Genomic DNA, 22,277 nt, shown 5'->3' with positions numbered 1-22,277 from the left:
CCAGCAAAAAGTCAAGGCTGCTTTTCCACGCGCTGGCGTCGGCGTTTACGCTGAGCACCCCAGCGTAAAAAGCAAACCGTCCCCATGCTGCGAAGCCGGAACGCCTCAAGGGCGCCAAACGCCAGCTCTAGGGAACTGTCGCTCGGCACCTTCCAAAGTGCCTCCCTCTGGCCCCCTCCAAGTACCTACCCAGCCGAGACTTCGCGGGAAGCGCCGTGCCGGGTCTTTACAGGAAAGATCCGGGGCCTTGTGAAAGCAGGCAGCCTGTCTCAGAGGAGTAGCTACTCAGTCCCGGGGGAGAGGCACTGTAACAGCCGTACAGTACGGGAGCGGAGGGCGAGGGCAAGGGAAGCTGCTGGTCCACGGCAGCAGCTCCAGCACGGCTTTCCCCTGCCGGTCAGGAGCCCAAACGGGTGCAGATTTAGTGTTTCTCAAGCGATGCCTTCGATGTTGCCGAAAGCACCGACGAGCCCCCCGGTGCCAGCGGGTCACCTTCCCTCGTCGGCGCGATTCCACCGAGCCGGAAGAACTCCACCGCCCTACAAGCAAGGAGCTGAACCTGCGGCAGCGCTCCGCAGGGAACCCGGGAAACTAAACGTAAAGGATGCATAGGCAATTCTTTTCCATTAAATCTGTTAAAGCAAAACACAATTACTTGGTACCCCCTGGGATTTCTATTAATCCCTCCGATAAGGTACTGTTGCTAATGCAGTTTGCTGCATGCATATATTGCATCTGTCTAGGGCTTCTTAAAAGCCCCGTTCTGGCATTTACACTTCTTACATACACTCTTATACACAATTTACACGGGAAGCTGTTTTGACAGCTTTACTCTCAAAGACCCGACAACCTGATCACGATCAGCCTAACGACTCATCTCCACACAGATTCGTATGTGCTCTGCTAACATCAACAAAATAAAACCAGCGTTAAGGTACAAGCAAGTAACAGACAAACTGGCACAGAAAGGTAAATGCCCCCAAATGAGTTTACATTCATCTCCAACTGGATACAGGCAGCAGAAAAGCCGCAGCGCTCCGCTTCTAGAAACTGTATCTACTGGCCATAATTTGCCTTATTTCAGTTAAAGGGCAAGCACCTTTGCTTGCATTGTCTTGCGTGCCTGTACGTCAGCTGTCGCGGCGTTGCGCCTCTCCTGAGGACGCTTAGCTCTGGCAGTGATAAGAAAGTTCACCTATCAAACAGCTCATTAGAAAGGTCATTTTGTGTTTTCAATATGAAACATCTTATACGGTGAAGTTAGATCCTAAGGGTTGGGATGACCATCATCTTTCGGCAGGACTTCGTTCTGTGTCGGAGTATCGGCCTAGCGATCGCGTGACGTCACTTCAAGATTATATGGAAGCCTTCACCATTTTCAGCTGAAAGGGGGGAAAAAAAAAGGGCTCAGCCTTTCACAAACAGAACCGTAAATATACCAGCCGACATGCCACAACGTCGAATTAGGGGCTTGGCTTTTGCTGTGGCGCAGCGGCTTTTAATGTGTAGATATTCAGTATATTATATATTATGCCAGTAAAAGGGGGTTAAACTGAAAGAGGGTAGGTTTAGATTGGTTATCAGGAAGAAGTTCTTCCCGGAGAGGGTGGTGAGGCACTGGCACGGGTTGCCCAGAGAAGCTGTGGATGCCCCATCCCTGGAAGTGTTCAAGGCCAGGCTGGATGAGGCTTTGAGCAACCTGGTCTAGTGGAAGGTGTCCCTGCCCATGGCAGGGGGGTTGGAACTGGATGGGCTTTAAGGTCCCTTCCAACCCAAACCATTCCATGATTCTATGAGTAAGTCGTGGAGGCTCTCTGCCACCGCCGTGGGTGGGCAGGAGCCAGTCGGCCTTCCCCGGAACTGCCGATCCTCCCTGCGGGGGGAAGTTCTACCAGAAAGGTGTGGCGCTTTAAGGAAGGCTCCTCGGTGGACACAGCATTTGTAACCATCAAAAGACACCGTACCTTTTATCGTGGTGAATAAGAAACAACTCTCGTCTTGAAAATTTTGAACCATCTGCAAAAAAGAAAATAAGCTTTGAAACCCTCCTGAGTACAACCGATGCAAAAAATAAAAACCAGCCTTTTGTGAGAAACTGCTTATTTTGTGTTCCTTCAGCAAGGGCTCAAAGGTGACGAGCACATACCCCACTAAATTAAAACACGTTGCGGTCGCAATACCGCTTGTTAATCGTGTGACAACCAGCTGGGAGCTGTTGTCTGTGGTTCTGGAACTCTAAACGTGTGCAGCAGGTGCTCGAATAAGGCGAGTTCAGCAGTATTGAAAGGCTCCTTGCCTTTGGGCACGTTCAGAACAAACACATACTGAGTAATTACGGCAGCACCTCGGAACGATACGGACCAGCTGCCTTCCTCTTCTCATAATCTCAGTCCAGTCAAGTAGCCGAAGTGACATTTAAAGGATCCTTTGGCTTGTTTTAATGGAAAGGGGAAAATACTCTGAACGTCAGAACATACTGGGTTGCATTATCAAACAGAAAACACCCACGTTAATAAAGAAGCAAGCGTAAGAAAAACCTCCATTCTGTTGAATTCATAAATAAAATGTGTCAAGAAAGTGAGATCTCAGTTACCTGATCACTGACGAGGATGTGGATACCTGTGGGACCCTGTCTGTAAACCTGGTTGATCTGATGCAAAGGAATATTAAACGCCAAAGCAAGCTTGCGCGTGACTTCCGAGGCTGCCATTTCTTCCAAGTAGATTGCGTGATACACTGCAAGAAACAAATGGTTGCCGTAAGCAGGGCGCTGGCTGGTAGCACGTAACGGCGTGAAGAAAGCCCAAGTGTGCTCACAGCCCGGCCTGCAGCATGCGAAGCGCCAGCATCCTTCGCTCCCCCCCAGGTCTAAGCAGCGTGACCTGCCGGACTTCTCCTGCAAGGCAGAGTCACGAGCACAACCCTCTGACAAGGGGGAGGCGTCCGTCTCCTCTGATGCCGAAAGCAACTTCCCCGGTTTTTCCTGTATCCCGCACAAACAGGCACGGTCATCTCAGACTCACGCGGAGCGCTGCTGTCACCCGACGGTGACTTTGCAAGTGCTTTCGGACCATCTCGAAAGCAGCAGGTGATACGTCCGGCACGTACGACCGCGCTGTTGCTTTACGCAGGGATGTAGATTACCTCCTTTTTGGTCAAGAAAGCCTTTTTCAAGTGCCTGAATAAAGTTCCTACAGATCACCTCAGCGCCGAAGGTGGCGGGGCGGAAGTACCGCACGGCACGCGAGCAGAACCGTCAGACACGGTACCTGGTCAGCGTGAGGCTGCATTTACAGGTCCCTAGCGCTATTTCATCCCGTCGTACTGCAGGCCCCAGCAGCTCCGTGCCTGCACGTTCTTCCCTCCTAAAGTAGAGACGGGATCCCCTTTACAGCTCCTCCTCCACCTCAGCTCTTGCCTGGAAAACACACAGCTGCTGTCGCAGCAGCAGCCTGCCCAGGTTTCAGTCGGCTGGGGAGGGAGGCCTCTTCGCTCAGAGCCAGGGCAAGGAAAGAATCGTTTCTAACAGCTCCCTTCTCTGTGGGCCTGACGTGAGTTCACAGGCCAGTTCCCATCTGTGTTGAAACAACAGCTCTCTCAGGAAAAGGACACTAAAACCATGAGGCTGTACACCACTTGGCTGCTTTTCCTTGGCCAGGCGCTACCAGCTGCACTGAAAACGGCAGCAAAACCTGAGAATGGGAAAGAACCCAAGTGTGCACGTGGCTCTACGGGCACCGACATTTCTCGAGTGAGTCCCCGGGCTGTAACAACGCAGCGCAGCTCGTTTGAGAGCTCCCTCGTCAACCTCCGTGTAACTGCGGTTAGTTTTATCAGCGGACTGAGAGCAATCGACGGTTTAACGCTGGGAGGGTTTCTCCGCTTTTTCTCTACATCGGAAACAGAAATTCAGCCTCTTGGCTGAAATTCAGAGCAGAAAAAAAGAGAGAAGCGCGCTAAGGGACACACCCCCCCACTCCCCGAGTACCATATATTGCACCGTTGCTGCTGTCGCCATTGCCTGCATCCTGTCTTTCCAGTTGTATGCTCCTCAGCGGCTCCTGGCAGACGTAGATCGTTAAACGGGGCCTCACAGACCTGCAGTTCACAGAAACCACGGATCAGAGAAAAGGTTCCAAGCCCCGGACATAGGGGCCACACCCGCAGGTTCGTTACGCTAATGGGACACGTGACAGGTCTGCTTTCCCTGAGCAAAAGAGATGAAAACCAACATCATGCTAAGCAGTGCCTCACACTGAAACAAGATTTCAGTTGGTTCCGAGTTCATCAAGACGTGGCTTGGAATGCGGGTACGGAACTACCGGGCAGGGACGGCACACGCCCGCTTCAGTCACGACTGGGATTCCCCAGCCGGGATGGCACGCAACGCCTGTCACCTCAGAAGGCCCAGGGTGGTTCTCAGCTCCCCGTGGCGAGAAGTCCCGTCTCCCAGCAGCAGATCCGTCCGTCGGCACAGCCCACCTTCGAATTTGGCGCTTCCGCCTGACCCGGGCTCAGCCCGGAGGCTGCGCGCAGGAGGGCGGCTCTTTCAAGGAGCGCTGCTGCCGACTCCCGAGACGGCTCACGCGGGCGCCGTATCCCACCCCACATCTCCCGGTTCTAAGCGCGGGGGATTCTAGGGACAGAACAAAACCCACTCCGCCTCACCCTCGGCACGTTACCTGGATTTCAGTGCATTGTAGAGCCGAATCCCATCGGCCGGACCACAGATTTGTACCAGATCTTCTCTTGTCAGCTTTAATAAATCAGCACCTGGAGAAACACGAGGGTGTGATGAAGATTGGTCTGGATCACCTGTACCTTTTAAAGTAAACCCTATGTTCGTTTAAACCAAGAATAACGAACTCCACCACTACAAACACGGAATCCTGCAACCACGAACACGCCAGTGAGGTTCAGAGCAGGCACGAGCCAGCACTCTGACAAACCAGTTTCCCCAAGGTGGTCTGTTTCACTTCACGGTGTTCACATCCTCGGGGAAGTATGACACCGGCAAGGCACACCGCTTACTCCCTCGAGACAGGAGGCTGATCTGCCTCCAGACAATGGCCGGGAGCATGCTTTTATAATTCAGTCCCGTCGGGATACCAGTCCCTCGGCAGAACAGATTCTCTGATGTGCCTGGTACAAAGGGAGTGCTGGCAGGAGCAGGAGCTAAGCTAAGAGGCGGAGAGCAGGCGACATCATCATCTTCTCCCCGTCACGTGACACCGAGAAGGGATTTTACTCGTGGCGTGTACTGCGTCCTCCCGCCCTGCGCACAACTACACGAAGATCAGAGCAGCAGAGGACAGCTCCCGAGAGAGCATCTACTGCCACTTCTTGCTTCCGCAGGCACAGCAGAAACTACTCACTCACACTGGAGGAAAAGCGATCAGCCATTCTGCTGAAATGGAAAAGAAGCCCAAACCAAAAACCCGTCCGTGTAGGTGAAGGAATTCTCCTCTCGCATGGCATGGCATCTGCCACTGCTGTGAGTCACAATGACTATTCACAGCCTCAGAGTTCGGAAGGAGAAAGCCCCGCAGAGTGCAGTTAAATCTGCCTCCTAAGAGGAGACGCCGCACGGGGCCGATGCCAGCAGCTTCTTGCTCTGCCATCAGCCCCCAGCGGCTGCCGCAAGGAAGGAGGGAGATGGGCTGCTGGCCTGGCTCGCCCAACCCCTTTGTTTTTCTCCAGGGGCTAAGCAAGTGCGTGACATTGTGCCCAACGCAGCGAGAAAAACCCACGCCTTCCACCGCGAGCCCAGCATGCAATAACCACGTCAGTAAATTACAGTAAATACCAACGCCATGTCGTTGTCACAGAATTATTTTTCCCGACGAAACTTACACAAAGACTCCAAAAGCAAATGATAGATACCTGAGAAATTTGAAAAAAGCCTTGTATAGGTAGAGAACCTATGCTTGAGCAACCACTGCTGAGTTTCCTGGATTGTGGCTGAAGGATGAAGCTGCTGTAAGAAACAAGAGTGGATATGATCATTTGGATATTAAAAAAAACCCCAAAACCATTAAAAGGCCCTCCCTCAGTAACCCGTCCTCAGCACCCATTCATCCGAACGCATGTGTAGGTGTGACACAAATACAGCCACCATCGGTACCAGAAAGGAAACTCACATCGCCAGAGCCTTGAGAGGTTCCGTCTCCTTGATGATTTGGGGAGGAAGAATTGCTGCAGATGGGGCGGGAGGAAAAAAAAAAAAATATTACTAGACTTCCATGAGGCACAATTTTAAAGCATTGCTGAAAATTAACTTGAAATTCCCAAAACACGAAACATCAGTATTTAATTACCAATTAATTACCAAATTAAATGCAGCGCAGAGTGAAACTTAAGATCGTGACACACGAGTGTCAAACTCCATGGGAAATACAGAGGTCAAAACAATCCCTCATTCCCCGGTGGAACCAAAGAACAGTTGCAAGCTCCTGGATTCGCTCAGAAAACACTTTTCAATAAGCCTCATTTTAAAATCACAGAATCATAGAATGGTTTGGGTTGGGAGGGACCTTAAAGATCATCCAGTTCCAACCCCCCTGCCATGGGCAGGGACACCTTCCACTAGACCAGGTTGCTCCAAGCCTCATCCAGCCTGGCCTTGAACACTTCCAGGGATGGGGCATCCACAGCTTCTCTGGGCAACCTGTGCCAGTGCCTCACCACCCTCTCCGGGGAGAACTTCTTCCTGATATCCGATCTAAACCTCCCCACTTTCAATTTAAACCCATTACCCCTTGTCCTGTCACTACAGGCCCTTAAATGTTACCTTTAAGTAGGATACAGAGAGGAAACCCACCTGTCTGGGACACTGTAGGTGTTATGCTGAGCAGAGGTAAAAGTTGGAGCAGGAGTCGGACTATTGTTTACAAATGTTGTAGGAGTATCAGGCCAGGGTGAACACTGAAGAAAAAAGAACCAAAACTTCAGTTTCTCTCGACAGCACAGTTTTTACTGAGATGCACAGTTCTGTCACTTAAAGCCAGGGTCTGTTCCACAGAGAATTTTCATTCGCAATTCCAGGTAAAGATTCCCTCCATCCCACCCATGGCATGCAGATGCCCCAGGTAACAATCAGTTTTATCTTGTTGCTGCCAGACGACTCCTGTTGACGCTGCCTTCCGTTCCCAGCGCAAAGGCCTCAGCTGACAGAAGACCGGCGCAGATGACCCCGTTTAAAACAACCCGCCCAACCCACCCCCGAGCCCCCTGCTGAAAAACCCCCTTTCATCCCACAAGGGGTGTTCAGGACCGGTTTCGTGACCTGGCAGCAGGCGTCGGCCCGCAGTCAGCACAACTACCAAGCTACGGCTCGCCTCGTGGGTGACCTGAGCCGATCTGCCCTGACAGCAACGAAATACAAACGGGATTTTCAGGAGAACTGTTGTGAATTGATAACTCTCACTGCTTCACTGCAGGACTAAAGTGATGCTGACACGTTCCTCTGAACTGCTTGGGAAGCTGGAATTCTCATGAATAAATGTAAGTCACCACACGTATCCTATGAGCCAGCCGTGCAGTTCAGTCATGTCTTTCTTGGATACTTGTGAAAGCACCATGATGAAGGCCCTTCACCGTGAGACTAGCTCTCAGGGTTTCCAACAGCCCCGCAATTTCAGGGGTTGAAAGAAAAATGACCAACGGGCAGGACTAAACCAAGCAGCTGGCCAGGACGAAGCGCGCTGAACCCACTCCTGTTAACGACACAGATGTCGGATGCCCTTACCCCGCCACCAGCTCGATACCCCGGAAGGAGATCTCCAGAGCTGCGTCACGGCCCTGCGGGGGGGAGGGAGGGGAACAAGAACGATCTGATACTAGTGGGAACGTGTTTCAGCTGAGATGTGATTTCAGGACGTATTTTTGCTGCCCACGGTGCGCACGCTGCCTTCCAGCAGACAGTCAAAGCAGACTACAGCCGGCGCCATCCGCACAGAGCACGCTCCTCCGCCACCTGCCAGCGTCATGCGCTCCTCCCCTTCCCTGTGTTCCCACCTGTTGTCCGAACCAGCTTGAGAAGTGAAGCGGTACTCTCAGAAGTTGTATTACAACAGGTAGTTACAACAGGCCTCACTGCGTGGTCCAAAGCTGTAATTTTAAAATGAAAGCTCAACTTTGTTCTTCTGAACTATTTTGAGAGCGTTAACTAATTTTCTGACGTTCTCTCCCTAAGCTGTAACACGAGATACTTATGTGGACGCACGGATGCGGGCTGTACGTCCTCAGTCACTAACCCCTTACAAGATTCCGTTACACCCGTTTAAATCCCGGGGCAGGGGGAATGCCCCACTGCCAGAGCAAGGCACGTACCGCAGCTCACGCTTCTGTCCGCCCAACCCAGCTGCTCACAGTGCAGGAGGAAGCCCGTTTGGAATGTTTAGAAAAAGAAAATCCCACCACAAAGCCAGCAGCCTTTCTTCTCCCATAAACACACCTTCCCACCTTGCCTCCTCTTCCAGCAAAAACGCTACCAACTGCCACTGAGACTGACCCACTGGGCTAAATGAAGTAGCAGGAGCAACTGCAACGCTGCTGGAACGTGCCCATCGGCTCAGCGCTGCTGCCTCCTGTCTCGGGGGTTGCGGGGGGTAGAAAATGAATCCTAGGATCACAGAATGGTTTGGGTTGGAAGGGACCTTAAAGACCATCTAGTTCCAACCCCCCTGCCATGGGCAGGGACACCTTCCACTAGACCAGGTTGCTCAAAGCCTCATCCTGCCTGGCCTTGGACACTTCCAGGGATGGGGCATCCACAGCTTCTCTGGGCAACCTGTGCCAGTGCCTCACCACCCTCTCTGGGAAGACCTTCTTCCTGATATCCAATCTAAACCTCCCCACTTTCAATTTAAACCCATTACCCCGTGTCCTGTCACTACAGGCCCCTGTAAAAAGTCCCCCCCAGCTTCCTTGTAGCCCCTCCAGGTACTGGAGTATCTGAGCACTGAGACACTCCACTCTGAAGGGCGCAAGGCACAAAGCAACCTACCACAAAAAAAGGGCTACGGCATGTATTCTTCAAGCGTCTTCCAGCACCGAACCCAGCCTGCTCATGCTTTCGGTACCACTGACGTGCACAGCTGCCCCACACTCACTTCACAAAGGTTCAGGAGCAGGATCAGACAAACTCCTGGGCATCAAACCCACCAACGCTGGACAGCCTGCGCAGGGACGTGCTTTCTACTATCCTGCACGAGGATTCTGCACGCCGGGGGTTTACAGGGGCACGGGCCGCAGACAGCGGAAAGGCCTCCCTGCCGCAGCCTGTCTCGGGACAGCGTCCAGGGACAGAGCCCTGCACTCCACGGCTCGCTCGGAGCCACCAGGCTATCTCCCCGGCTCTTACGCCCAAACCGCAGGGCATTCAGCAAGCTGAGGGCGCCAGTACCGATGGCCCTGGCCGCCGGGCCTGCAGGTGGAAGAAAAACGTCCCTCTGTCCCAGGGCAGCTCTTTAAAAGCCGTCACAGAACACAACCAAGGGCAGTGTTACATCTTCCCCTGCAGTAACGCTGAATAAGCAACACTGGTAAATGTTGAAATAAGTGGGTTTTGAGGTCTGAAGACAAACTGCCTTCCATTACCTGTGCAGCGACACAACGGTGCTGATCCAACTGCGCTGCGGGAATCGTGCCTTGATTTCCAAACCCTGATCAAATCTTGAGAAGAAGAAAACTAGTTTGGCTTCAGACCTTTAACATTCCTCTGTACAGGACACGAATGAGGTCACGAAGTGCTGACCCATGGCGTTACTGAGTTAAAAAGGAAGATGGGAAACCTTTCCAAGCATGACTTTTCAGACTCGTAGCGTTTAAACCCAGAGCGTCCCTAACGCCTGAAGAATTGCAAAAGCTCGAGTTATCCTAAGCCACTGTTTAACGTCCTACTTCCACTCCACCTGAATCTCCCCAAATTCACGCCTCACCAGCGGGTAGCCCTGACCTCTGGCACAGAGCTCCACACCACACACAAACACCAAGGCAAGACGAAAAGGAACAGCGCGCTCTCCGCATCAGGCTCGCCACACTTGGGCCCAAAGCATCATCCTCCTGAGCGGGGCAGCAATTTCACTGTACGGGGGACACAGCTTTTTCAAGGAACTTATGAAAAACAGGGTTCTCGCCCCAAACAACCGCAGGGGGCGTTGGCAAAAGCAAAAAGCCTCATGCAGGCTCAGTTATTCTGAATGCAGAAGCGAAGACGTTACTCCCCAGATGTGAAGCCGAGCGCGATACGTGCCCTGCCTGCTGCCGGTGCTGCTGTGGGAGGTGTAGGTGGATGCAAGGAGAAATGAATCCAAGGAACACTACATGCTTATCCTGCTACATCAGTCCTGCTCCAGCTCCGCTCTGTGACTCTCGGCCTCTAGAAGGTTTTACGTTCTCAATTTTAAATCACTCACAGAAAACATTTAACTTCTGCACCAGTCTTTCACATCCACAACGTGATGCTCCAGTTTATTTCAAAGGCTATACTGGGAAATCTCCTAGCTTCTCTGCGCCCTATAATCAGCTCTGTCAGCAAAAAAAATGACCCTGTGACCAAGTTTAAGCAAACTGCAGCTTTACATGTTGTAGCCCGTGACCTAGAACAGAACACAGACTAATATAAAAAGGAACCAAGATGCTGCAGACAGAAAAACAGGCGCAAAGACCCAACGATCACAGTGCAGATCTGCCTGCTTTTTCAAATTCAAAGCAGGGGAATGTTTCTGGTGGGGTTTTTCTCTTTTCTTCCTTAGATGAGCTCTCTATCTCCTATACCTTTGGAGCAGAGGATAAAATGGCCCCTGGATGAGGGTCACCTGTACAGAAACATCCCCCCCGAGGTCCAGGTTTGTAGCCTTTTGTCTCTAGAGAAGAAAATCAATGAGGGAGAATCTTGGCAAGGAGTTAACTGTACATCTGTCCATCTGGAAAACACGGAGACGAACACTGCAGAAATCGCAGTGAATGCACTGAATTTTGAAACCTCGGATAAATAAAAAGGGGTAAGGGAAACGCATCTCTGGGTGGCATTCCCATGAAAATGCATGAGCAAGAAAAGATGGGTGATGGCAGTTAGAAAAAATCTCTGGTTCTCAGGCAAGAACAGAAGAGCTGAGCAGTGTGACCATTCAGAAAGGAAGCTTCACCTAAGTCTCAGTACCGTGTCAGAATCCCATGCAAATTCCATTGGAAAGAAAAGAGATTAGGTTCAGTGTTTCAGGAAGGAAGCACGGGAAGAAAGCAACCTGTCCAAATCAGACTGTGGCTGAGCTGAAAGAAATCATACGGGGGCAGGGGGGAACGACACCCAACAAAACCAGAAACAGCCAGCGAATAAACCAGCAGAATCTTGGAGAGGCAAAATAAGAAGGCCAACACACAAAATGAGATGCAAAAGGCAAGGAACAGAAAAAGACAGCCTATATAATAGGTTAGGTGTAGGAGGAAGGTAACAATACCCAGCTTTAAAGAGAACTATAGGCTGGATCGACCTAAATTTCTGGAATTCAAGAAAAGATAGCAAAACTATTTCTGGGCATGTAGGAAGCAGCACTGGCTAAGTAACAGCCAGCATTCTCGACTTCATCAAGGAAAATACACTCCAAACAATCCTATTTCCTCCTGTAACGGAACCACTGTTCCTAGGACACATGAAGTAGATATATGTGTCCTATAAATATGATCTATAAAGACATAACACGTAAAACAGTGTGAGTTCGTAACAGTGGGGAAACAGGTCGTTAGCTTCTGCGTCCAAGCCCCTCTTGCGACGGCTGTACTGCACACCGCGTACACCCGGGCTGCACGTGTGAGCCAAGTCGGACAGCAGCCAGACCTTCCGATGGCTGCGTTTGGGACGGCGGATTCGCAAGGACAGAACGGCTCAAGCAGCAACACGCATCGCTCCCCTGACCAGGTTTACGAGGCCCACAGGAATAAGCCTGGCTGGTGGCAAGAGAAAAAGGGTGATGAGTTGGCCTTCAAGCTGTAAATCAGATATTCCTTTTTTAGACCAAGCAAACCAGTTGTACACTCACAGTGTTAAAAACAGTACCTAAAGTGTGTCTAGTGATTACCAAGGCTTCGCCAGGAATACAGCAAACGCAGCATTTCGTGGTATTTTTTATGGGCTGGTTGATTTCTCGTAATTTTGCTAACGATAAAAATCACTGTCACAATGCAATGGGTTCCGTGTTAAATCTGTAGATGCTAGGAGCCTAGCAAGGCTGAAAGCGTTTTGTCCTACAGCACTAACATGCAGAAGGGTCTCAACGGACTGACCAAACGGTCTCAAGAGAGACTGTTCTTAAGGACCGATGTGAAACAGGAACAGTCAGCTGCACAAGAAAGACAACTAGAAAGCTGTAGGTAGCTGTTATTCCAAACCAGTCTGTGGGTTGTCCTTCCTCGCACACACGAAGTGAAGAAATAAACACGCAGGCTTTCCTTGGTGTCCTCTGGGAAAGGCACTCGGAGGCCAGTACTCCCCTGTCTGACCTCAGTGTTTCTTCATAGAATCACAGAATGGTTTGGGTTGGAAGGGACCTTAAAGCCCATGTAGTTCCAACCCCCCTGCCATGGGCAGGGACACCTTCCACTAGACCAGGTTGCTCCAAGCCTCATCCAGCCTGGCCTTGGACACTTCCAGGGATGGGGCATCCACAGCTTCTCTGGGCAACCTGTGCCAGTGCCTCCCCACCCTCTCCGGGAAGAATTTCTTCCTGATATCTAATCTAAACCTCCCTGTTTTCAATTTGTACCCATTACCCCTTGTCCTGTCACTACAGGCCCTTGTAAAAAGTCCTCTCCCAGCTTCCTTGTAGCCCCTTCAGATACTGGAAAGCTGCAATGAGGTCTCCTCGGAGCCTCCTCTTCTCCAGGCTGAACAAGCCCAATTCTTGCAGCCTTTCATCACAGGAGAGGTGCTCCATTACCATTAAGGTTCGCAGAGTGTCAGTATTTCAAGAGACTAAGAGGAGGTTAGACAACTTTCAGGTATCATTTGGCTAGAGTTTGCCCTACTCTGGGCAAGGGATTTGTCCTACCTTTGAAAAACACCTTTTTCTATGATCCTTCCTATAAGCAATAATCATTCAACGAAGTACTTATATCAACAGAGAGTTGGGGGAGGGGAAGGGGAGTAGAAATCTCGGCAAGCACCAGCTTCAAAAGATGCTTCAGCGCTTTGTAAGTGAAAGTGCTGCAGTCCTGTTTTCTCCGGTCTGTACCTCACCCCCAGGGCCACTTGGAACAAACAAAGGAATGTCTGCATTCCCGAAGAGTGCTAAGGCTGCACCTTAAAGGAAAGGGGGAAAATAATCAAAAGCAAAGAAGAGTGGAAGGTCAATTCAGACAGCTCAGTGCTTCTAATAGTTTCAGGGGGGGAACAAAGTCCGTCTGACTTGATATTGGTTGTTTCCACCCCCCCGTTTCATGGTTCACAGACAACAGGAGGCACACCCTGAAGTATTCTGTCACCTCAGCCGTGCACATCACTTTCACAGGCTAGAAATACAAACTGACACCTGAGGGACAAGGGTCAGAGAGCCACTGCCCACGCGCTGCTGGGAAGGAGCTGTCAGCCCAGCGCCCCCGCGCAAGGAACCGTCATCCACGGGCACATTATTAACTGACGGGACAGCTAACGGGTTTGCGTCTCCTCTGAAAACGGCACGGTCTGTGACACCCGCCTGAAGAAACAGCACGTAGGAAACCCGAAGTGCTACGCCGTGGCAGGAAGGGCGCGCAGGGCACGCGCCAGGTTCGTTTGGGGTTGGGGGGACACGTAGAGGGTTAGCGTACGCGCGTCACAGAGCTGCGCTGCCTCTGCCTGACGGCACGAAACCTGCTCAGAGCAGAGGGCGGAGAGGGCTGAAGGGAAAATCGGCGACCGACAACCCAACGCGGCGTTTTGAAACCCGATGCACACCGGAGCTTAATGCCAAGCGCGAGCACAGGTACGGAACAGGCCGCAAGGTTTCACGCTCGTTCCGCTCATCGCACACACACAGGGAAGCAAAAAGCTGTTTCATTTAAAGTCACATAACGGAAAGCTCTTGACCTTTACAAGTTACACACAGTCCCTCTGCAACAGTTCAAGTGTTAGATTTAGGAAGTATTCCTTTGCCGAAAACAAACATGGAGGAATTGGTATACGTCAAGGTGAATAAAATTAAGACAGGGCAATCAAAGTATTTTGACGTTATATAATGGAAGTTTCTCCTATATCTAACACTGCACAAGGTATCTTGCACAATGAAAAGGTAAGCAGAAGTCCCTTACACTGCCTCGCTTTGCCAGAGAATCACCGTAGTCTGCTGGCAAAGTCCGCTTGCTGGACTTTTTCTGCTCATGTTCAACTGCATCTTCAATTATAGGCTCAAGCCTCATCTGGACAAACACCAAAGATTTGGATCAATTTCTTTTCATTATACAGTGAGGAAAGATCTAAAAGCCTTTTAAAAACTTCTGAAATCTTTAGAAATAATCTGCATTGAACTCACTGCTGTTTTCAAATAAAACGAAAATGCAAAACCCTACTGAGGCTCCGGCCCTAAATTCCGTAATCTCCAAAGAATACACCTAGAATCTCAAATTCGGCAGATGATTAAATTCTAGATTCCCCCCTCTTTTTGGTTGGGTTTTTTTTTTTTTTTGGTTTTCAGCTGCAAGGTTTTGGGATCCGCACCAAAGCCTCGCTCTCGGGTTCAGCACAGTCCGACAAAGAGCGGTCAGTCTTGGGGTGCCTGAACGCGAGTTTGCTGAACAAGATCTTACGGTTTTACGCTGCTGCTCGCTGGATGAGTTCACCAACCAAAAAGCTTGTCTTCCTGTAGAAGTGAGTGCCCCCCAACCCTGCCCGGCCTGCAGCTGGGTGTCACGCTGTATCTGTGCGTTTGCTCCTCAGTCAGCAGATGCAATTCCATTTTGTTACCTCTGTAAGAACCGTGGTGTCATATGAAGGCTGATACTTTTCTTTTTCATGTGCAGTTCGCTTTTCCATCTTTTCTCTGTCTGTTTTCTGTTTCCTGTCTGCTCCTTTTGGCTAAAAATGAACAGTTACATGAACAAGAAAGCAACTGGGAAATGGTTTTGTAATTAAAATCTGATCTCAGAAGTCAAACAGTGATATAAAGATGTCCCCCATCTTTATGAGAGCTTCTGAGAGACTTAGTAAGGATCTGTTTTCTACTGTTACCTTAAAAACTTTGATTTGACAGCTGGCTGAATGCAGATGATCTGTGTAATCTCCGTTCTCAGTCTGTTTAAAAGTATCAACCTGAATCCTAAATGGAACTCCTTTCTCTCCTCCGTGTTTACGAGGGGTAAATTCAGTGCTGATACAGTGTACCTGAAAAAAAACAACCACCAGACAGAAAGGACCCTCAGAAGTACTCCAGACATGAATTTTACTGAGTTACCAGCACCACACGCATTTTTCTAAGGACAACTAACAAATTACCCAGCTTATCTGAGGACCGAGAGCTACCTAACTAATGTTTCGCTCCTTCTCATGTCCGCAGACAAATGAAGCCCAAAACACTATACTTGAGCTGACAGGGAAGAAGGGAAACCATCTAGTGTGCCACCAAAATCTTTCCAAAAAGCAGAAGTTATTAGAGATTTTTATTAAATGAGAACCTGCTGCATCTTAAGAAAAATGTACATGGATGACAACTGTATCTGTCGTGAATACAGCAGAAACCTTCTCAAGATGGGATTTTCCAGTGCATTACAGCTAGAATTGGCTTCAGGGTTACTTGCAGTACGTCTCACCAAAGCTACAGAAGGTCACGGGCTGAAGAGTTTTTCATCTTATGTGACATCAGGGTATTTTCAAATACGCCCCACCTCCTGCAGCAGACTTTTTAACCAGTCTGTAATTGCCTCAAGTCAGCCTGAAGGCTGGGTTTGTGAGCTAGAGATGCCCCTAAAAGATATCTAAAGAGAAAGCCAGCGTAACAGAAGGACTTATGAACCACCTCACTGGACAGCGCTCCCTTCTTTTTGATTTCTTGTGGAATTTTAAGGGAGCCAAGCACTGCGGACACAAGCATACCCTGCGCTCTCGGCAACCACCGCGCTCTATTTCTGTTTCCTGTGGCCAGCAACAAGAGCGAACCACTGCCTGAAAACGGAAGTTTTAAGCGTAAGGGGTGCCGCTACCCCGCGTTCCCTAGCCCTTCGAACAAGCCAGCTGCACGGGCACAGTAACAGCCAGCTCCCTTTTTTCTCACTCTGTCATCACTTCGAAGGAAGGGCATAGACAAAAACATTCAGCGGTTTATCTCACAGTTCCTCCAGGAGACTACGTTTTAGTATTGTGTAATTCTGACGAGGAAAAAGCTCGTCGGCTGCACCAGAACAAAGTTAATTTACTGCCAGTGTGGGATTTAACCTCTTTGGGCAGCCTCAGTAAGAAACGCTGCTACCTCGAACTTTATACCCTTTCTCCCTAATAAAAACACATCTGGGATAAAAGTGAGCTAAAAGTTCCAATCCAAAACTGAACATTCTGTGTAAACAATTTCCGGAGGAAAGCAAGTTCAGTTGCCCTGAATATCAAATACATAAATAACAAAAATCCTCCTATGAGGAAGCCTCCTGACACAGCAAGAAACATCTTTGATTCAGAACTCTCTGTAGCCACCAGTCCGTTGTAGGACTCCGTGTAACCGCATCTACCCACAGCCATGGCAGCCTGCCCCAAGGAGGCTTCTGAAAACCCTTCATTCACATTATTTTTAATTTTTAAATGATTTTTTAAATAATTCATAATAACCTGAAAGGCACCAAACACAAACATCCAGTCAAGTAAAGTTTCAAACCTGAATAAAAGCAGATGTACATTTTGTTGGATCCCACAAAAATTCAACTGCATTGAGCTGGCTTGGATTTGTCTTGATATCAATGACTCCAACAGACATTGGAATATCTACATTAAAATAAGCAGCATGCATTTTAGAATAACCACATTCCAAGAAAACACCAGAAATACATTTTAATACAAGGTTACCATCAGCAAACACGGGTTGGGTGAAACAAGGCAGGCTGTGGTAGCTTGACCATTAAGCCCAGGAACAGTTTCTCGGGACCAACCCGAAGAAACTTGGCAGACCCAACGTACAATGCGCCCAGGGTCTGGGGGTGTGTTTTCACTCCCCTGCTCCCACCACCCACCCACAGTACACGCAACCAAAATTATCATCAAGTTACGCAAAATAAAGAAACCATGTCAGTGTCTTTTCTGCAATATACTGAAGTTACTTTGGGCTGTGTTCTCCTCCTTTCTGTAACACTCGGTAATCAAAATGAGAAATACCAAACGCGTAAGGTTGCGGAGCTGCTACCTTACTTCCGAACCCCTTACAGGAAGGGGAGGGCGTTAAGAACATTTACATTCAAAACACAGGCTACCACAAAGCAGCACACAGAAAACCGGCCTGTGTTTTTTCACCGGCCCTAGCACAGGTCTGACCAGGATCGATTCAAACTTGGGAAGTGAATTTCGCGCAGTGACAACAGACAGAAACAGTTATACCTAAGTCGAGAAGTCTGTCCCCGGGGCGGTTCCACTTCCAACCTTCTAGCTGCTGGTGCTCTGTGTACTGCAACCTTCTGTCATGGAACACAACTCTTATAATGCTCTAACAAAGAAGAAAACAAGCACCTGATGAGCCACAAAGTTACTGTATGTTTAGAAACAGCCTGAAGATAAAGCATTAAAACCTTCCAAAGTAGCCACAGTGCTGATAAAGACGTATTTACGGCAAAAAAATTTGGCAACCACCAGTATCCCACCATATTCCAGAAGGCAGAAATAGACCCGAGCAGCAGGAGATATTTGAAAACGTGGTAAAAATGCAAAAGAGAACGACGTGTGGCTGCATATGCTGAAGGCCAGCACGAGCTACGCGCCGGGAAGCGAGCAGCACGGACAGCACGGTATCGGCGCTGTGTGGGCAACACCAGCTCGTGTTAGAAAACAAACACAAAAGACTCCACTTATGCTGCAAAGCGCTGAATAGAGTCTGACCTTTTTCACTGGGAATTCTGTGAATTTTTTGTACAGAGTTCTAAGAAAGAAAATGAATAGACAGTTCCCTTCCCCGCATTCATGAACGTGTTTACAACACACCTAGTATTTTACTGAAAGTAGTAACTTCCCGAGTATCCCAACTACCCCACCTGAAATATTAATCTAAAAATACCACGATTCCATTAACTTGGTTCAGCCAGAAGCAAGTATCCAACGATACCCTTTTTTGTGACCAGTTCTGCTACAGCTGTGTGGTTAATCACACCAAAGCAACGTTTCTGTTCTGCTGCAGGAGGGCACGTCCCAAGCAATCAGCTGTACAGGGGGGAGGAGGGCTGTACGCAGTAATTGCTACTCGGCAAACAAACGGGCAGATCTGCCTCGCTTTTTGCTGTTAGTCTACAGTCTCACTTGTATAAACAGTGGGTAAAAGTGCCCAAACCCCCCCCGAACCAAGGGTCTCTTTGAGATAAATTGCATTTCCTTGGTTTTATTTCAAAGATAAGAAGCAGCACGTGCGTGTGTGCACACAGGGACATGCAAGAGTTCTGCAGTTTGGAACGTGGAAACCTCTGCAGCCACCTTCACCAACAGGAAACGCCGCCTTTGCTGAAGTACTGGGATGCCAGTATCAAAGTGCCCAAAATGGGAAGTTTGCTGATGCAGCATTGCTGTACCTGGCTGTGACAAAATCTACTTTTCTAAACTTTTACACTGTTTTGTCCCCTTCTGTCAACCAAACGGCTCATCACCAATGTAAGAGCCTGTAAGGCAGAGAGACCCCCCAAACATGCCTATTACAGCAAGCCCACATGCCAGGCTGTAAAAGGTTTAATTGCAGAACTCGCAAATCCCTGTTTTATGCCTGTGCTGAACGCTTTCCGAAGGTATCTCCGAACAAGCATCCCACAGACAAGTAAGAACAAGGCACAGGACCACACAAGCCAGTCAGAGGTCACAAACTACACAGCCCGAGGCTGACAGGTAAAGACCCAGCCTTCCACAGACACCCTGCTGTGGTGCACGTATCAGTACCACCACCAAAGTGACTTTAATTGTTCTTTCCCAATACCCGAAGATTTTTCAGAGTTTGATAAAAAACGTTAGATACTCGTAAGAAAAGTCCAAACCTCTGACCTTCACCAATTCTTTTGATACTTTGTACCGTGAATTGGGCATTTTTCAGTCTGCTTCATTCCTATACCTCATGCAATACCTCAGGCCCACAGTACCTTCTGGTAACATTAAAGCACAAGGAGACAAATCTGGAACTAGGATAAGGAGCTCAGCTGTGGAACAAACTGCTCAATGAGCAGCAAAATTAGAGATGTGTTTTTCTTACCGGTACCTCCCACCGTTGCAAAAACCACAGGTTGGCTCCGTGCGTCTCCCATACATCTTTTAAGAAACAGGCTCATAATACCTCCGCTACTTTCTAAGTGATCCTCTAGCTTCCTTCCGCTTCTCCGCACCACTTGATACGGAGAATGAAATGGCTCAGATGATGCTGAGTACAAATATATGGACAACTAGGTATCTTAAGCTTTGCACAAAGTAATTTGGTCTTCAGTACACATAGGTACTCCACGCAGTGGGCATTCATTCTCATACATTTGTCTTAAATATCCCTGGTCCACACTCATTCTGAGCAAGTATCTAGTGACAGCAGGGGAAAAAAAAAAATCTGTAAAATGTAGAGTCATAGAATCACAGAATGGTTTGGGTTGGAAGAGACCTTAAAGACCATCTAGTTCCAACCCCCCTGCCATGGGCAGGGACACCTTCCACCAGACCAGGTTGCTCCAAGCCTCATCCCGCCTGGCCTTGAACACTTCCAGGGATGGGGCATCCACAGCTTCTCTGGGCAACCTGTGCCAGTGCCTCATCACCCTCTGCGGGAAGAACTTCTTCCTGATATCCAATCTAAACCTCCCCACTTTCAATTTGTACCCGTTACCCCTTGTCCTGTCACTACAGGCCCTTGTAAAAAGGCCCCCCCCGCTTCCCTGTCGCCCCTTCAGGTACTGGAAGTCCTGGAGTGTCCAGATTGGATTTCTCTCACCTCACTTCATAGACCTAAATCTGAGATCACTGTTACCACAGCTTCTTTTTACTCAGTAGAAAGACACTTAATGGAGATTCATCTCCTAACAGAGCAGACTGCAGACCTCATGAAGGGTACATGAAGTGCTTAGCTCACCTTTAGCTACCTAAAGGTACATGAAATGACCCCATTCATAAAATGAGGAAATGCATGTGTGTATATTCCTTTGACCTGTAGTAAAACTAGGCATTAGGTTCCACTGTGCCTATTCTCCTTAATGGTCAGATCAGCTGGGCCGCCCGGGCCGTGGATCGGACAGGGCACAGGAAGAGGTTAAGAACTGCTCTTGTCACACACAACCAGCAGAGCGCTCTGTTAGCCACGCCGTCTAGAGAACTTCATTCACCTTCACCAGTTTTCCATTGATCTCTGGGATGTCTCCAGCCTTCCGATTATCTAGCATCCGTATTTCATACGACTGACCTTTAAAGAGAAAAGAAAGTTTGGATCAGCAAAGAGTCAGAGCACAAAGCTATTTTCCAGTTAGCGCACCAGAACCAGCTTTTGGGTCACAGTACACAAGAATACCGGTACCCAAAACTTCAGTTTAAGGGATCTTGGGTAAGCAGCGCAGGAATTGGCCAAACAGTGTGAAACTTTCTGATCCCCTGAAGCTTTGAAAGTATCCGTAGTTTTAAGTATTTCACTTTACAGGTGTGTAAGTACCTGTTCCTCTGTTTTTTCTTGAAGGAAATCTCACCTTCAAAGCTGAATTCCCTTATTTTTGAAACTGATGAAAGGCCACATATGAGAGCCATACACTGGTCTTCCAAAACAACTCCTGGAAAGAGTCTGTACACTCCTCATGCAAAACACATACTATTTTCCCATGTTTAACCCTGCCCACGTACCAGTCACTTCTGTATGCTCTGCAGGCTTTGTGGGATTTCAGGAATAACCCTCTAAAAGAGCTAGTTACTGGCTATTTCAACCAGGCAGGAGTGAACCTATCTTTCCAGTGAATCTGACAAACTGTTACACTTCAGAAGAGAGTAAGCTAGAAGTCACACACTGAACTAGAAGGACTGTTTGCTCTCAGGTGGGCAGCACGTGTTCATCTGCGAACATGGATTTTTAAAACAGAAGACAAAATAGATTATTAAAATACAGGACAAAGTAGATTTCAAGATCTCACTAAGGTCAAGTGCAGTAAATTCATTACCTTCTACATCACCCTCCAAACTGCCTTTACACGTCCGCGTTTGCTACGTTTAAGACATCTGCTGGCTTACCCTGCAAGGTAAGGTGTACATTCAGCTGTCGTGCCCCTGTGACTAAGCCAGTGACTGCTTCAACGCCTTTCACTGCTTCACAGGATGACGTTACCCTCAACTGTGGACTGTTTGGCTTTTTTTCTGCTGTAGCACCATTAGCACGTTTATGTGTACACTCTGCACACGTACAGGCTTTCTTTACCCCAGCAGCATTCCATCACTGGTGACATAAATCCATATAAAAACTAAATGTAGCTAGTGCAGCTGAGTAAAGCAACAGGTCATTTCTCTTCCTAGATTTAACTGGAGGGAATTTTTTTCTCCTGTTAATGATACTTGCTCAATTACCAGCGTTACTTTGTTCACACCGAGCTAGAACGTACCTATACAGAAACAGCACGTGGAGTTTCCACAACCAAGGGACAGGTTAAGCTTCATTCTGGATTTTTGGACATGTAGCTGCTCCTAAAGTCTAAAAAGCACCACAGCAATGACTGCAGACATTCCTACGTGAGAGGAATGTCTCATGCAGCAGCTGCAGCAGCAAGGCAACGCAAGGTGCTAGAGACTAACTGCCCACTGCTTAACACGGAGGCTGTGGCACCCACTCCCACAAAAATCACAGAAGGGTTGAGGTGGGAGGGGACCTCTGAAGGCCATCTTGCCCAAGCCCCCTGCTCAAGCAGGGCCACCCAAGTCCAGGCTGCTTCTGAGAATGCCAAGGATGCTCAACCAGCCCGCGCTCAGTTAGCTTCTCCCTGAGGATCTTGCAGGAGAAAACAGCAAACGCCTTCCTGAAGACAGCGACTTGTAGATAACACCCACCGCTCCCCCCTTGTCTACCAGCCAGCCATTTCCTCACAGAAGCATAGAATCATAGAATGGTTTGGGTTGGAAGGGACCTTAAAGACCATCT

General features: G+C 49.0%; 1 protein-coding gene across 1 annotated transcript in view; it reads right to left on the bottom strand.

Annotated features, from left to right (window-relative positions):
• Positions 1–562: 562 nt before the first annotated feature.
• The window catches only part of UBP1 (upstream binding protein 1 (LBP-1a)), a gene marked incomplete at its 5' end in the record, with an annotated part of 27,475 nt that continues 5,760 nt past the window's right edge, over positions 563–22,277 (bottom strand). Inside the window, 14 exons of the mRNA XM_010155238.1 lie at positions 563–1,382; positions 1,965–2,016; positions 2,594–2,736; positions 3,989–4,098; positions 4,683–4,773; positions 5,884–5,977; positions 6,141–6,195; positions 6,821–6,924; positions 14,287–14,394; positions 14,939–15,049; positions 15,203–15,355; positions 16,833–16,939; positions 17,546–17,651; positions 20,494–20,570. Of these exons, the coding sequence (XP_010153540.1) occupies positions 1,345–1,382; positions 1,965–2,016; positions 2,594–2,736; positions 3,989–4,098; positions 4,683–4,773; positions 5,884–5,977; positions 6,141–6,195; positions 6,821–6,924; positions 14,287–14,394; positions 14,939–15,049; positions 15,203–15,355; positions 16,833–16,939; positions 17,546–17,651; positions 20,494–20,570 (1,349 nt within the window). The remainder of the gene's footprint in view (positions 1,383–1,964; positions 2,017–2,593; positions 2,737–3,988; positions 4,099–4,682; positions 4,774–5,883; positions 5,978–6,140; positions 6,196–6,820; positions 6,925–14,286; positions 14,395–14,938; positions 15,050–15,202; positions 15,356–16,832; positions 16,940–17,545; positions 17,652–20,493; positions 20,571–22,277) is intronic.

The sequence above is a fragment of the Eurypyga helias genome, unplaced genomic scaffold (genome assembly GCF_000690775.1).
Source record: "Eurypyga helias isolate BGI_N326 unplaced genomic scaffold, ASM69077v1 scaffold3017, whole genome shotgun sequence".
NCBI lineage: Eukaryota > Metazoa > Chordata > Aves > Eurypygiformes > Eurypygidae > Eurypyga > Eurypyga helias.
The sequence above is the reverse complement of the archived record's forward strand: the minus strand, read 5'-3'. Positions and strand labels throughout refer to the sequence as shown.